Source organism: Cervus canadensis, chromosome 6 (assembly GCF_019320065.1).
Source record: "Cervus canadensis isolate Bull #8, Minnesota chromosome 6, ASM1932006v1, whole genome shotgun sequence".
Lineage (NCBI taxonomy): Eukaryota > Metazoa > Chordata > Mammalia > Artiodactyla > Cervidae > Cervus > Cervus canadensis.
This window is the reverse complement of record NC_057391.1, coordinates 34,545,780-34,562,830: the sequence shown is the minus strand read 5'-3', so window position 1 is coordinate 34,562,830 and position 17,051 is coordinate 34,545,780. Positions and strand designations below refer to the sequence as shown.

At 36.2% G+C, this 17,051-nt stretch overlaps 1 protein-coding gene across 1 annotated transcript in view; it reads right to left on the bottom strand.

The window, feature by feature from the left end:
• The window catches only part of MDGA2 (MAM domain containing glycosylphosphatidylinositol anchor 2), an 858,597-nt gene that overhangs the window by 287,295 nt on the left and 554,251 nt on the right, over positions 1–17,051 (bottom strand). The window contains exon 6 of the mRNA XM_043471432.1: positions 377–646. Within this exon, the coding sequence (XP_043327367.1) occupies positions 377–646 (270 nt within the window). The remainder of the gene's footprint in view (positions 1–376; positions 647–17,051) is intronic.

Genomic DNA, 17,051 nt, shown 5'->3' with positions numbered 1-17,051 from the left:
TGAGTACAAGGAAATGTTTATAGATGTCAATGTAATCCCACAGTTTAAGGTTCTTCATATAATAAGGATTCGATAAATGTTTATTAAACATTAAATTGATACATGTGTTAAATCCTTAAAATTATGCCCAATCTGTATAACAATGCATAATGTTCTATGCCAACTTTGGGTTTTAAGCTTTTTTTTTTAGATAAAACTATTCCACTAAGAATGTGTTATGCAAACTATTCAATGCAAATATAAAGCAGGGTTATTAAGACTCAGAAATCTTAGGTTACTTTTATAATTAAAGAACATTATTTACAAACATCATTTGCTTTATCATAGCCTGGCTAACCTAGAAATTTATGCCGTAACATTCTCTAGGCAAACTTACCTCTCACAATGATGTTGGTGGACTTTTTTGCAGGGTTTCCCACGTTATTATTGGCAATGCAGCTGTAAGTGCCAGCATCTTCTGAGGTGATGGCAGGAATGGTCAAAGTTCCTCCATTCAAAACAGTCTTTTCAGGCAGAGTCCCAAAGGACCTGACCCATGTGAGGGAGGGTACAGGCTCTCCTCCAGTCGTGACACATACTAATGTTATGGCCTCTCCAGGATTTACAACAATAGGGTCATCCACCAAGAGTTTAATTGACGGAGACGCTAAAAGACAAACAAAAGAACATGCACCTATTTAGATCTACTGTGGCCAGACTTCAACAATACGCTTTATATTTACACAAACAATTAAAATGAAATGCTGTTCTCTTGTGCCAAAATCTTATTGTACCGATCAAATTTAAACCATATAGAATGGTTATTTATTTTAATTATGTGGCATAAATCTGTGGAATTTTACTAAGAATCTTACATATGGAGAGGGGAATTAAATTTTATGTATTCTTGAATTATTGTTCCACAAGTAGAATGATGAGAAGAATTAAAGTTTTAAAACAAAAATGCCTTTATCTTTTAATGTTGACAATCACCATTTGTTTTTGTCCTTCCAGGTATAAATATTGAAGCTGCTTAGTTCTTGTATTTTCATGGTCAAGATCATCATTTATTTAATTTTTGGATCATCCTCAGGTCAAATGATACATATTTTGCAAACTGAACACAATCAAGTAAGGAAAAAGATAGCGAGAGGTTTTTACCAGGCAGTGGGTCTGGTTTTTCATCTTGAAAGGAATAACAAAATCATGTAATTTAAAGCATCTCCAATATTTCACCTCTAACCTCTGTTCAGAAAGTTTAGGCAATGTGAGTTCTCATAACCACTGTTTTAAAACTTAGATGCAAATAAACTGCTTTTCAAAAATAGTCACCAAACTATGATGGCCACCGCTCCAACGTTTGGGTTATACTGATCTCCCCAGTGAAAGTAAGTTGTTTGAAAACTTTCAGGTAAAAAAAAATGTAGATAAATATCCATTCAATAAAAAATGCTTCATTGCAGACTTCTCATCAAACAAAGTAGAAACTGCACAAAAATCTGTTCAGACACAGTACTTTCTTTTTTGCTTATATCAGAGTGTCAGTCTATGCAGCACATTATTAAGTAAGAACAGAGGAAGTGCATTATGCTAATATTTGAGTTCATACATTCAGAAATATTTGAGGCCAAATTTAAAACTGAAATCTATCCATATTGGGAATACAAAGTGTTCAACTGTACTGTGTAACTGTTTTTAGATATTAATTTCAGCTTAGAGTTGGAGAGAGCTTTTCTCAGAAGGAAAGGTAACTCGCTACGTGGTTCAGTATTCTGCCTTGATGGAATATATAAATGTTCAAATGAATATATATATGTATATATATATTCCACTGTATATATATCTTGCCTTTTGGGACATAGGTGTGCCTTGAGGGTGTTATACTAAGTGAGACAAGTCAGAAACAGATCCCATATGATCTCACTCATATGTGGAGTATAAAAAAATAAACAAAAAGCAAAAGAAATGTACGAGCCAAACCAAAAAAAAAAAAAAAATGTAGATATAGAGAACAGAGTGGTGATTACCACAGGGAAAGGAGTGGGGGAAGGGTGAAGGGTGAAAGGGAAAGGAGAATGGGGTGAAGTAAGTAAATGGTATCAGCTGTATGATGATAGACAGAAACAAAATTTTGGGTGGTGAGCTTGCTGTAGGGTATATAGAAGTAGAAATACAGTATTGTACATATGAAACTTATAGACTATTATAGATTAGTGCTGCCTCAATAAAATCAAATGTGAAAAGATGCCAGGGGAGAATAAGAAAACAATTCCATGTTACAATTATGGTTCTGTGTAATGGGCATAGAATGCCTGGGTGACCTTTTTAAACATTGTTGACCTTTCTAACATCATTGTAAGTTATATACAAGTTTTCAAAGTATTTTAATTGCCCTTCTGAGGTGCTGACTTTAAATTATAAAAATCTATGATTAAAAAATCTGTTGGGAAAGTCACAAAATGAAAATAAGAGACAAAAGGCACTGCAGAGTTTGGTAGAAAAGAAAGTATTTCAAAATGCTATTTAATATTGCTAAACTGATAAAAAGATACTACTAATGAAATTTTTAAAAAATAGTATACTTAATTATTGACACAGCATTATTAAACAGCAATAGAAATTCTTACAGCCCAGTTTGAGGTAAACAGTATAATTTTACAAAGGAACTATTGTTTTTTCAAGAGTCAACATTTTTTTAAAGCCTTTAAAATCTCAGGCAAAAGTGAATTGCAAGTGAATGGTATTATTTTAAACACTGTTTTTAAACTTCTCAACTACATTGATTCCATGCACTGTTTCCAATTTGTACTTACATAGGTAATTAGGAAACTAAGAAAGATTGATCTCATTGCATTAAATCATGTACTTGGCTAAGTGTTCTTTAAACGTCTATTGCATGCTTGCTTGAACTACTCCATCAATACAAAAGAACAAATGTACAAAGCCATTGAGATCATCAGCTTCCTTATAACCATGAGACAAGAGTATTGGTCAAAACCATATTGCAGGATCTAGACATCCAGTCATTCTTCACAGCAACATGTGAGAGACGAATTACTATTTGAAGTTCATTTTTAAGTTAATAAAGAAATGAAACACAGAAATTAAAAAGGGACAAGAGAAAAACAGAGTGGACTGTATGTTAGTTTTTATTTGGAATGTTCATCAAGCCAATGCAAAAAGTAGAAAAAGGTGAACTACATAAAGTAAACAGAGGCAGTTTATCAAGTTAAGTGAAGAAGCATTGAATGGATGATGGATGAAACTAGGGGAAGGAGTGGGCGGGAGGTCCAAAAGGGAGGGAATATATGTTTACATATTGCTGATTCACCTCATTATACAGCAGAAACTAACACACATTGTAAAGCAACTGTACCCCAATTAAAAAATAAAATAAACATCACATATTATTTTAAACATGTTTATAATTATCACCAAATGGCTCAAATTACATAAAAATTATTCCAATGAAGTCCGTTTTTCACATGACACACACTACCAGCCATAAACATTCTCTATGTACACAGTGCTCATAAATAAGTGCCCATCTGACTTTCAGAATGAGAACCTTGCCAGCGCTCAATGATGGAAGGCATGGGTCAGCATAGCAATTGTCTCAGAGACTTGACTCTTTCCTTAAGGTCAGTATATCAACATTCTAGCATGTTTGATATGCTCTGTGGTGCAAATACAGTAGATAGATAGATCTATAAAATATTGGTCCTGGGAGGGATGCAATGAAGTATAATGACAGACAAAAAAAGGGAAAGAAAGGGAAAAAAAAAAGGAAGGGAAAAGAAAGAGAGGAGAGACCAAACAGTCTGTGGTTTTTCTTTTCCAAAATTCTAAACCCTTTCAAAACTATAACATGGAAAGTATAGTTTAGGGAATCTCTCCGAGGAAGAGAACTCTTCCCAAGTTCTCTTCAGCTTCTCCCCTCCTGGCAAACAAAAAGAAAAGCTTTGGGGGCTGAACAACGGTTACTTCAGTGGATCTGTGACAGAAAGAGGACTGGCTTCTTGACACCCACACCAAATCCCAAACATTTGGATATTCAAGAGCAAAGGGGATCTCTGTGTCCCTTCTTGGTTGAGGTCCCTAAGAGTGGCTGGTTAGACAGACACAGTGAGTCCATGGGGCAGGCTCCATGCCTCAGGGGAACAGCCCCGGCCCCAGATGATGGAATGGAAGAAGCGGAGAGACAGGTCAGATCGGAATGTGACAAGTCAATTGGAATGAGGAGGGGATCCATGCCCATCAGAGACCCAAGTCTCATGTCCCACACCATGGGGAAATAAAAGAAACCCCTAGAATTTAAACAAAATTTGCTGGAAATGGGAACTCCATGTTACCAATTTCTGAAATTATGGCAGAATAGATAGTTGAAATAAAAATGAAGTTAAATTATAAAATAATAAAGATATATTTCTTTCAAACCTGAGTTTGTAGGCTGGGATTCATACCCATTAATTTTAGTGAGTCAGTTCCTCATGAGGTCCTCTGGATGGGCAATACAAAGGTTTAGCTTGGGGTTAATTAAGAATACATTCTGTAGGAAGAAAATACTATTTTAGCCAAGGTCAATGACTTCTTTTGGTGCTTTGTTTGGCTATTAACTAACATAGTAGCTTGCTGAAGATAAACATTTCTTTAAAAAATGAAAGCAATGCAGTGATAATCATCTTATATTTTTAGAGATTTAGCCCTCCACAGATCTGGGCAATTTTTAAAAAAGGAACTTAGATTTCTACCCCTGACTCTGATTAAATGGATGTGAAGTAGTTAACTACTTCATATATTACTTCATATTACTTCAAATAGTAAACTATTTGGCTTGAGTTAGAAACACCCTAAGACACATAATTCCTTGATTGAAAGGAAATTGACTATTGAGTCACAGAGAAAAATCACAAGGAAGGAAGAATATAAAAACCAAACCAAAAGAAAAAAAAAAAAAACACAAAAACACCACCACCACCAAAACTCACAGGAATGAACTCCAATAAAAAATTCACAGCTAGGATGGTATTTCTTTTAGCTTGAATCCTCCCAAAAGCCAGTCCTGATATAAGGAGATCATTAGGGTGCAGATCCCAGGAAACATATTGAAGGAGTGGAGAAGAGACAAAGAAAAGGAAAACATCCAGCGATGGAACAGGAGTGAGTGGTGGTCACTGAGGGAAACCTGACTCCCTGCTGTTGAGAACCCTCTGGGAAATTAGAAAGAACACATCCTAGAACTTTCCCTCTGAAAAGTGAGGAGGCTGACCGGGGTGCTGATCTTCCAACCCCTGTCCCACATTAGTTAAGGACTATTCTATAGGTTTTAACTTCCCAACCTTCTCCATTGTCTGAACACAACGATCAGCCCAGACAGAGTCTTCAGACAGAAGGACATGGGAAAAGAAATCGTCAAAAGAAACAATGACCTCCAGAGTAAGGCAGTCACAGAGTCTCCTAGGGCACCCTTTCCATGTCAGTTCAATGATCAATATTTGGCCACATGGAGACAATGTGAAAAGTATACAGAAAAAATAAGGAAGAAATCAGTGGTGAGTTGGGGCACATTTACTCATCAGGATATAAGCACAAAATAAAATGTGTAACAGCACAGCATGAATAAAAGGAAGAGGAAGTGAAAATATACACAATTAACTTTCTACTTCTTTTCCAAGGATCTACATTTTTCAAACTGAAAGAATATTCACACAATAGACAAACCAAGCCCAGTTTCTATATGGAGAGACATGCTATATTTGCAGATTTGAGGAATAAAATTTCTTGCAAAAAGAAGTCATTTAACTGAGATACAAGAATCACTATATTTTTGTGCATTTCATTGAAATTCATTTTCAACAGACATTTCAATGAACATTTCATATAATAAAAAATGAGAGAATATATTAGAAGTTGATTTGAAAATTCAAAATAATCCACCTATGTAATTGAAATTATTATTCTAATATTATCATTATTGACAAGTTGATTGATTCTCATGAAGTCCAGGAATGGCGTATTACTAGGAAATTCTACAAAACAATGCTCCAGGATATGACAATATTTAAATAGTAATCATAAATAGTCTCTAAAGCAAGAGAGAGCCTTTGCTACAGATATAGAAGCTAACAAGCATTTTTCACTTTGCTTTTTTTGAATATCCATAGGACAGATAGTCCTGCAAATGATTGAGAAAGCAGAGTAAATATGTTGCTTCATGGAACATAAAAGTTTCCTAAAAGAGACATACTGCATAATAACATCAGTTCCAAAAAGAGTTTCACTAGATAGGCTTTGTTTGATTGACAAAATATTATTTATTGTTTATTTATATTTTTACTAGGAATAAATGTTTTTAGATATTGTTTGTTCTGCCCAGTATAACACTTTTCAACATAGTCATTTAAAAAGTATTTATTGAGAACATACTGTGTATCAGGGCCTGTGATAGGCACCTGGAATATAACAGTGAACAAAACAGCCAGAACTCCTGAACTCAGTTTAACATCCTAATAGGACAAAAACCTGTTCTCTCCCATTGTCTTGGGTGACTTCACATATTTAAATCACCTCCTGTTCTCTGATTTTGTATGCATTTGTTATTCTTGACCAGAATATTTATGCCATCACAGAACAATGAGTAAAGAAATTTGCCAAAAGGTATTCTTCAATGATATCAGACTTTATAAATTATAACGTGTTATATATATTTGAATCCAGTCATTAAACAAAGACAAACAGAAAAAAATAGAACTACAACTTGTGTTCCAAGGTGAGCAAAAGATACAAAAGATTAAGTCAAAGCTTATTTTAGTCAATAAGTTCTGTTAATAGCTGGGGTACTGATACTTAATGGCCTGAAAAGTCTTTATAATATTTTTAAAACATGATGGTGAAAAACATCATCACCACACATATCTCCATCCTTTGTTCAACAATCCCTTATTGTTCCTTCCAACAGGTGAAATTGGCAAAACATGGTCTCATTCAATTTTATCAGAAGCTGAGTGTCATCTGCATTTGCAGCAGAATCCTTGAGGGTCATGACTCATGGAAGGAAAATCCAAGCTAAAAAACACTTCCAACCAAGGTATCTGTTTTCCAGGGAATTTCCAGTTCTAGAAGACACTGGCTTTTTAGGGATAGGGCCAGTTTGTAAAGATGCCCTCCTCACAAAATCAGCATAATGTGAACTTGCTATTACTGTTGCCTGGGAGTTTCTTCAACTGCTTATTCACCAGGTAAACCACTTTATCATGTTCAAATGTCAATAAAATTTCTTTACCAAATTCCTAGATTTTTCCCAAAGCAATTGAATTCCTTCCTGCTTTGAATTATATAAATATAGCAGCTTATAATAGCTCTCCTCACAACATACCCTTGTTTAGTTGCTCAGTTGTGTCCAACTCAGCCACCTCATGGTCTGTAGCATGCCAGGTTTCCCTGTCCTTCACCATCTCCCAGAGCTTGCTCAAACTCATGTCCACTGAGTCAGTGATACCATCAAACCATCTTGTCCTCTGTTGTCCCCTTCTCCTCTTTCCTAGTATCAGGGTCTTTTCCAATGAGTCAGTTCTTTGCAGTTCTTTGCATCAGGTGGCCAAAGTATTGGAGCTTCAACTTCAGCATCTGTCCTTCCAATGAATATTCAGGATTATTTTCTTTAGAATTAATTGGCTTGATTTCCTTGCATTTCAAGAGACTCTCAAGAGTCTTCTCCAAACCACAGTTCAAAAGCATCAATTCTTCAGTGTTCAGCCTTCTTTATGGTCCAACTCTCACATGCATACATGACTACAGGAAAAACCATAGCTTTGACTCTATGGAAATCTGTCAGCAAAGCAGTGTCTCTGCTTTTTATGCTGTCTAGGTTGGTTAGCTTTTCTTCCAAGGAGCAAGTGTCTTTTAATTTCATGGCTGCAGTCACCATCTGCAGTGATTTTGAAGCCCAAGAAAATAAAGTCTGTCACTGTTTCTATTGTTTCCCCATCTATTTGCCATGAAGTGATGGACCAGATGCCAAGGTCTTTGCTTTTTGAATGCTGAGTTTGAAGCCAACTTTTTCACTCTCCTCTTTCACCTTCATCAAGAGGCTCTTTAGTTCCTCTTTGCTTTCTGCTATATGATGGTGTCATCTGCATATCTGAGGTTATTGATGTTTCTCTCAGCAATCTTGATTCCCGCTTGTGCTTCATCCAGCCTGGCATTTCTCATATGTATTCTGCATATTGGTTAAATAAGCACAGTGACAATATACAGCCCCGACAGACTCCTTTCACAATTTGAACAAGTCCATTGTTCTATGTCCATTTTGAAATGTTGCTTCTTGACCTGCATACAGGTTTCACAGGAGGCATGTAAGGCAGTGTGGTATTTGGATCTCTTTGATAATTTTCCACAGTTCGTTGTGATTCACACAGTCAAAGGCTTTAGCATAGTCAATGAAGCAGAAGTAGACATATTTTTCTGAAATTCTCTTGCTTTTTTTATGATCCCACAGATGTTGGTAATTTGATCTCTGGTCCCTCTGCTTTTCTAAATCCAACTTGAACATCTGGAAGGTCTCAGTTCACACACTGTTGAAGCCTAGCTTGGAGAATTTTGTACATTACTTTGCTAGCATGTGAAATAAGTGCAACTGTGCGGTAGTTTGAACATTCTAGCCACATACCCAAGCCACCATTAGAATTTTACCTTCCCCTTTCACTCTGAAATATTTAAGAATTGAATTATCTGTGAAAAGGGTGATGGTTTTCATATTTGTAACAAGAGCACTCATAAAATTGTTTGCAAAGAACTGTGAACTCAATAAATTCTTATTGAAAAAAAAAATGCTGAATTTAAAAATTAGAGAACAGGAAGTCCACATAAGACCTATTTGTCATAAACTTAAACCCCCCCAAAAAAATCAACATGAAAAACTCAGGATTTCATGAATCTTTCATTAAAAAGTACTAGTTATGAAGACCTTTCAGGTTTTTTATTGTTCAACCCATCTAAACCTAACCATGCTTTATGTCACTAACAAGATGATAGCAAAGAATTTCTCTATCAAAATTTAGAGCACCACTCATGAAAATAATTACAGCATAATATTTATACTTCTTTGTATTTAATTTTTTGCTCAGTTTCAGCACACATATCACTATTAATAAACTTTCTGATTAAATCAAATTATGTCCCTGATACCAAAACTAGAGGCATACGCTATTTGTCATAAGAGGACAGCATGTGGGTAATTCAATATAGAATTTTAAAAAATCAGTTAAGATTTAAGGTTCTTCCTTAGGAATGATATAGCAGCGGAACAGATAAAAACATCACCTCTAAGACCATCTGGTGTTGGTCTCCCAGCTATACTTCTTGAGGCCTCATTAGAGCAGCAAAGAAAACAAGACAATAAAATTCTGCTTTGGCCATCACAGCTGCTGAAATGGAGGCAGCTGGCATTTCTACAACCAGTGTTATAACATAGAGGGATTGTGCAAAAAGGTAGTCTCTTATTAGTCAGTCTCTTACTCCATCTGATTGGTCTGATAAAGTTTAGATTTTTAAAATATTTTTAAATTAATTCTTGTACCTTTTTCTTTTTTAGGCTGCACGTGCACTGCATAGGCTTCGCTGATGGCTCAGACGGTGAAGCATCTGACTGCAATGCGAGAGACCCAGGTTCGATCCCTGGGTTGAGATCCCCTGGAGAAAAAAATGGCAACCCACTCCAGTACTCTTGCCTGGAAAATCCCATGGACAGAGGAGCCTGGTAGGTTATGGTCCATGGGGTCGTAAAGAGTCAGACAGGACTAAGTGACTTCACTTGCACCCCATGGCATGTGGGATCTTAGTTCCCATACCAGGGATTGAACCCGTGCCACCTGAATTGGAAGTACAGAGTCTTAACCACTGGACCACCATGGAAGTTTCACTTTAGAGTAATTTGGCTAGTGTGACTCATAGCTAATCTTAAAGAATAATGCTGAACAGATTTAACTGGGCTGGGACTCTGTTTGCCTCTCCAAGGGAAGGTATTAGTTTCCAAAGGACTGCCCCAGCCAAATTTCTACCTTGATTAGGAAAACACCTTAGCATATAGTTTCCTAACCTTATGATATATCTGTACTCAGGTTACTCAAATATCTAAACTGGTTCCAAGAGACAGCAAAGATTAGAAATCACATCATGAGCTTAATTAGCCAGGTCATTGATAGCAACTAAATAAATTGATGGCAAACAAAGGAGTAACCTATGTTTTATTTAAATAAAAACTGTTAATTCAACATATATCTATTAAGAGCCAACTATGTGTCAGACTGTTCTAGGCACTGGAAATAACAGGGCAAGACAGACAAAAATCCTGCCCTTGAGGTGTTTGCAATTAAATGGAGACGATCACAGACCTTAATATGTTCCAGGCACTCTTCAATCAGTTTACACATATTTCTTATGTAATTTTATGAGACGACTAGTATTATTACCTCTTTTACTTATTGCCAATCTGAGAAACAGTGTAGATAAGTTTGCCATGGCAACATACATAGTGAATGGCTCCGGAACTGAGATTCTAACCTAGGCAGTTTCACTTCAGATGGATAAACACAGTAAATAAACTCCAGAGTGAAATAAAGTTAATAATTTTCAAGTTCTAATTAAATTCCTGGTGATATTTATGCCAGAGGAAGAATTAATTCTGCTGCTCTAATAGAAGGGATAACATTAATATCATCCATTATAATAAAGCCTAAGGAAGGAAAAAATAGACATAGTTTGCTAGTCAGGCTTATAGAAATCTCTACCATTTATAATAGAAGACAAAAAGGTCTTGTGAACCCCCTAAGGCATGATTTAAAAGCCTAAATTCTGAAGTGATTGTAAAAGAGGCTCTTAGGCCATTGTTCAGCGTTTTCACTTCTAACTTATACAAAACGATAATGGCCTCAGTTGTTTAAGTTCTCAGACTTCACAGAGTAAGGAGGAGAAATTTCAACAAGGAAAGGATTCCTAGGACAGGAAAATGGAGAACAACAGTGGTAGGTGACAACATGCCACTAAGAAAAGATTAAGAAAAACAAGTGTATTATTACAAGGAATAGCAAGCAAATTAAACAACAAAGATAAACTTATTAACCACGTCTTCTTCTATTTCAACTGCTAATCTTAAAATATCAGATTAGTCAGGTACAATTTTAAAAGGCAAGAAAAGAAGAAATACAGCCATATCTTCAGGTATTAATCATGGGATAAAGAGAGAGAAAAAGGGAGAAAGAGAGAGAGACTTTTGCTGGTGCTTCTAAAGTAAACTATCAAATACTACTCTGCAAATGACAGAAGTGGTCATATTTTGCTAAATACAATACTGGACCAAAGGTCAGATTAAAGAAATCAAAATATATGAATCATGCATACATTCATACTTAACACATTTAAGCATTAAAATGATTATTTATATTAGCGTCTAGAAGTAGTTTCATAAAATAGAATATCATATCTTGATTGCTGAATTGGGTCACAACTCAAAGACTCATGGCGCTTGCATCATGGGTACCTCGGCCCTTACCAAGTATCTATTACAACTTTCTAGCTGGAATTTCTGCTGCAGCCTGAAAATGTTGGAGTGAGGAATCTAATTCTAGGAGATGAGAGGTGCTTTAATAAATCAAGGCCTGCTCTGGGAAACATGAGCAATGTGTACATTTTCATTTATAAAGGGCTAAATATGTTTTTAGGAGATGTTCTCCTTTCAAGTACATAGCAATAACTATTATTTACTTTGTGCTTACATTGATATTCTTTCCCCATGGTTAATTAAATGAAAAAGAAAGGAAAAGAGAGGCTGAATCAGAGCATAGTTTGTTAAAAATGAATGTGCCAAAGAAGAGGGATTTGATTCCAAGTTTTATGTGTGGTTAGAAGCCAATTTATTGGACTAAATTGCAAAACCACAAAATTGTGGTTTGCACTTCAGAAAAATGACAATTTTAAACTCTAGACCTTGTAATAGGTGTCAGTACGGTATCATGTTGACACATGGTAAATACTACCTGCTGTTTAAGAATTTTATTAGAGACCTAATTCCAACATGAGTTAATCTAAGCCTATTAAAATAGCTATGTTTCTTATCTTGGGATTTCAGACATTCAGAATACCTTTAAATATACTGTTGCCATATTCTGGGACAATGCAGCTATATTATAAGGGAGGTATTTCTTTTTTTGAGTAAGATAATACTGTAGTGTAACATATGTGAAGGAACTAAAAAAGCTGCACAAAATAAAATGTTGCTTAAGGAAAGACTAAAAGCCAATAAAACTTTTAAAATACGATTTTAATATAAAAGATAAAACATTGACCGAATCACATCGAAATTCAATTCCTCTCGATACATGAGAAATCCATGTACAAAAAATGTCCTGCCAATATTTTATTTCTCAAAGCTATTGAAAATATAACTTTCCCTCTCTAGTTCTGATGCTTTCAACATAGATTTTGTTGAACCCATATTTCCCATTCTGCATGATTAATATGCACTAATGAAATATCTTTGCAGAGGAAACAAATACTTACCATTTGTTTGCAATGTCGAATTATGTTTATTTTTCTTCATCTTAATATTGATATGTATTGAATTGCCTATTAAACTCTCTAGTGACTTGAGAATTAAATCCATATTACATATTCTTTGACTGTGGATCTGTATACATATAACAATGCTTTTCTAAACCTGTTCATATTTAACATTTGACTTAAACACACAAAACAATGCTTAGTACGCAGATTGTTACATAGTCACTGAATTTTCAGGTTCTCTGAAATCTAGTTATCATTTTGCTGTGTAGTCCCCACTGCCATAACTCTATATGGATATCATATCTGATTGCTATTTCCTTATAGTTCCAAAATTAAAAAGACATAAACATTACAATTTTCAACAGGTTGAGCCAATTCTAAGCCTGAAAGACAAAATGCAGTGAGGCAGGACTTTAGTTATTAAGTATTCATAATCAACACCAAGAGAAAAAGAAAGATACAGTTAAGAATAGAAGGAGTTTTGCTTCTTTTCACCCATTTCGTACCTCTCAGGCAGTTATCTTAGTGGGTTCAATCCCAGGGAAATTTAGAAGAACCTCTATCACACTATTTGTTTTCCTAACAGCTTGTTCATTTACTTATTTTTGTGTCTTTTTCTTTCAACTTTGAAAATATATATTTTAATTTGTACTCAATATGTGATAATCATTTTGAAGAAATTTCTTACTTATGGTTACCTATTAAGTCAAACTATATGAAATTGCCTATATAGTATTCTTTCCTGGAAAAGTCCATGGACAGAGGAGTCTGGCTGAGCATGTGTGCACGAGGGTGGAGGGAAATGGGTTGGTAGCAATAAAGTGGTAGAACTAAAAAAAAAAAAAAAAAAAAGAAATTGCCTATATTTTACCATTTTAGAACAATAAACTATTTTTGGTAAAACAAAGCAAACTTGTCTTGCCAGATTCTACTAAAGACAGACCACTACCTGGTAGTATTTTACTTGACTAAAAATTCTGCCTCTTGCTTGGCTGTGCACAATGTTGCAATGCAAAATCAAAATGCAACTTAAGAGTAGCTTCATACAAGTGTCACACCTATTAATGCCAAAAAACTGTACACCCAATTTCTTGATAATTTTCATTTTTGTCAAAGCAGGGAAATAGGTACCATTAACTGAGGAAATCAGCCCTGGGTGTTCACTGGAAGGACTGATGTCGAAGCTGAAACTCCCAATATTTTGGCCACCTGATGCGAACAGCTGACTCATTTGAAAAGACCCTGATGTTGGGAAAGATTGAAGGCAGGAGAAGAAGGGGATGACAGAGGATGAGATGGTTGGATGGCATCACCGACTCAATGGACATGAGTTTGGGTAAACTCTGGGAGTTGGTGATGGACAGGGAGGCCTGGCGTGCTGCGGTTCATGGGGTCGCAAAGAGTCGGACATGACTGAGCGACTGAACTGAACTGAACTGAACTGAACAGAGGACAAGGCTACCATCCATAAATTTCTATTACACAGTGTGTCTATCGGAAATCAATAATGTTGACTTTACCACACAGTCACTCGATAATATGTGATTGAAGGGTAAAATCTAAAAAAATGGTCAAGTAGTAGAATATACCAAGTAAGGAAGAGTGACTAAAAGGAGTTGAAAGAAAGAAATACTGCTCAAAACATGAACTAAACCATATTACTAAACAATTGGACATACTTATTTTCTATAGCAATAGAACAATAGCAAGAAAAGAAAGAAGAGTATGTTGTTATCAGAAAAAAAGAATGTGTATCCTATAGAACAGATGTTGCAAAAAAAAAGAAAATGGAGGGAAAATCCAAAATCTTTGTGATGCTCTGGAAATAACTGCCCCAAAAGCAAACCAAAAGTACAAGCTTCATCTAGACTTACAGTCAAAGTCTAGACTTGGAGTCAAATTTCTGATCAACTATCTATTATGATCCAGTTCATCTCACTCATTTTAGTCCCTGTAACAATACATGAGATACTCTACTCCCAGGATATGGACTTCTGTATGGACTTTCTTAATTATAAAATTTAATTCAAATCCTTTATGAACCAATGTGGATCTTTTAAATTATGTCTAGATGTTGCTCAAATGACTCTTATGAATTTACATTAACAGTGGCCGCAAGGCTAATCTTAGCCACACCACAGGAGGTTAAATCCTATGAGAAGTGTGGTTAAGGTCAGAACTCCTTGAAAACACAAATGTTTTAGCATGATGTTTTAACAATAATATGTGTATCTCATCATACCAGAGTATCAGTGGAAAAAAATGTCAGATATATATGCCACAAACAACAAAAGTTGTTTGCATTTTTCCTGTCCTGTAAACTAGAAAATTTATTCTAGAAGTGTTCCCTGGTGAGATAATAATCAATCCCTACTTTTTTTTTTAATTTACATTTACTTGGTACTGATTAGTATACTTGATTTTAAGAAAGAGTAGGAATATAAACTGTATTGATTTCTTCATTATGAAAGTAAGTACATTACCAAAAGGTTTTGTAAAAATCTAGCAGAACTAATGTAAAAACTTACTCATTACTAATATACATATTAGTGATATGAAATGTTGGGGCTTTCCAGGTGGCACTAGTGGTAAAGAACCCACCTGCCTATGTAGGAGGGGCTTCCCTGGTGGCTCAGACGGTAAAGCATCTGCCTGCAATGTGGGAGACCCGGGTTCGATCCCTGAGTCAGGAAGATCCCCTGGAGAAGGAAATGGCAACCCACTCCAGTACTCTTGCCTGGAGAATTCCATGAATAGAGGAGCCTTGTAGGCTACAGTCCATGGGGTTGCAAAGAGTCAGATACAATGGAGTGACTTCACTTCTGTGTAGGAAACATGAGACACAGGTTTGATCCCTGGGTCAGGAAGATCCCCTAGAGAAAGGCACGGCAACCCACTCCAGTATTCTCGCCTGGAGGATCCCATGGACAGAGGAGCCTGGTGGGCTACAGTCCACAGGGTTGCAAAGAGTAGGTTACAACTGAAGGAACTTAGCACAGCATGGTTAAATATGATAATTCGCATTTAATGAGTATACAATATTTGATATTCACTTATTTCTGTAACCATGAAAAAATTGGAAATTGTGATTGAATATTTCTGCTGAAGAGTACAAAGTAGTCTATTGTAACACTGATACTTTCAATAAGTAAAAAAGAACAACCAAAGGGCTAAATGAGATTTTGGAACTCCTCATTGATTACTTCACAATGGTAATTTTTTTAAATCTAACAACCATAATACCATAATACTTAGAGCCCACCATTTTCCAGGCAATTTAAATACAATCTCATTTAAGCCTCACCTTGAGTAATAAGGCAAAGTTCTATGGGGAAATGTGTACTTTAAACGTCTTAGAGCATGAAAAGGCAAAAAGATAGGACACTGAAAGATAAACTCCCCAAGTCAGTAGGTGTCCAATATGCTACTGGTGATCAGTGGAGAAATAACTCCAGAAAGAATGAAGGGATGGAGCCAAAGCAAAAACAACACCCAGTTGTGGGTCGGACTGGTGATAGAAGCAAGGTTCAATGCTGTGAAGAGCAATATTGCATAGGAACCTGGAATGTTAGGTTCATGAATCAAGGCAAACTGGAAGTGGTCAAACAGGAGATGGCAAGAGTGAACATCGACATTCTAGGAATCAGTGAACTAAGATGGACTGGAATGGGTGAATTTAACTAAAATGACCATTACATCTACTACTGTGGGCAGGAATCCCTTGGAAGAAATGGATTAGCCATCATGATCAACAAAAGAGTCTGAAATGCAGTTCAGTTCATTTCAGTTCAGTCCAGTCACTCATTGGTGTCTGACTCTTTGCGATCCCATGAATCGCAGCACGCCAGGCCTCCCTGTTCATCACAAACTCCTGGAGTTTACTCAAACACAGGCCCATCCAGTCAGTGATGCCACCCAGCCATCTCATCCTCTGTCGTCCCCTTCTCCTCCTGCCCCCAATCCCTCCCAGCATCAGGGTCTTTTCCAATGAGTCAACTCTTCGCATGAGGTGGCCAAAGTACTGGAGTTTCAGCTTCAACATCAGTCCTTCCAATGAACACCCAGGACTGATCTCCCCTAGGATGGACTGGTTGGATCTCCTTGCAGTCCAAGGGACTCTCAAGAGTCTTGTCCAACACCACAGTTCAAAAACATCAATTTTTCGGCAGTCAGCTTTCTTCACAGTCCAATTCTCACATCCATACATGACCACTGGAAAAACCATAGCCTTGACCAGATGGACCTTTGTTGGCAAAGTAATGTCTCTGCTTTTTAATATGCTGTCTAGGTTGGTCATAACTTTCCTTTGAAGGAGTAAGCGTCTTTTAACTTCATAGCTGCTGTCACCATCTGCAGTGATTTTGGAGCCCCAAAAAATAAGTGGAGACACTGTTTCCACTGTCTCCCCATCTATTTCCCATGAGGTGATGGGACCAGATGCATTGATCTTAGTTTTCTGAATGTTAAGCTTTAAGCCAACTTTTTCACTCTCCTCTTTCACTTTCATCAAGAGG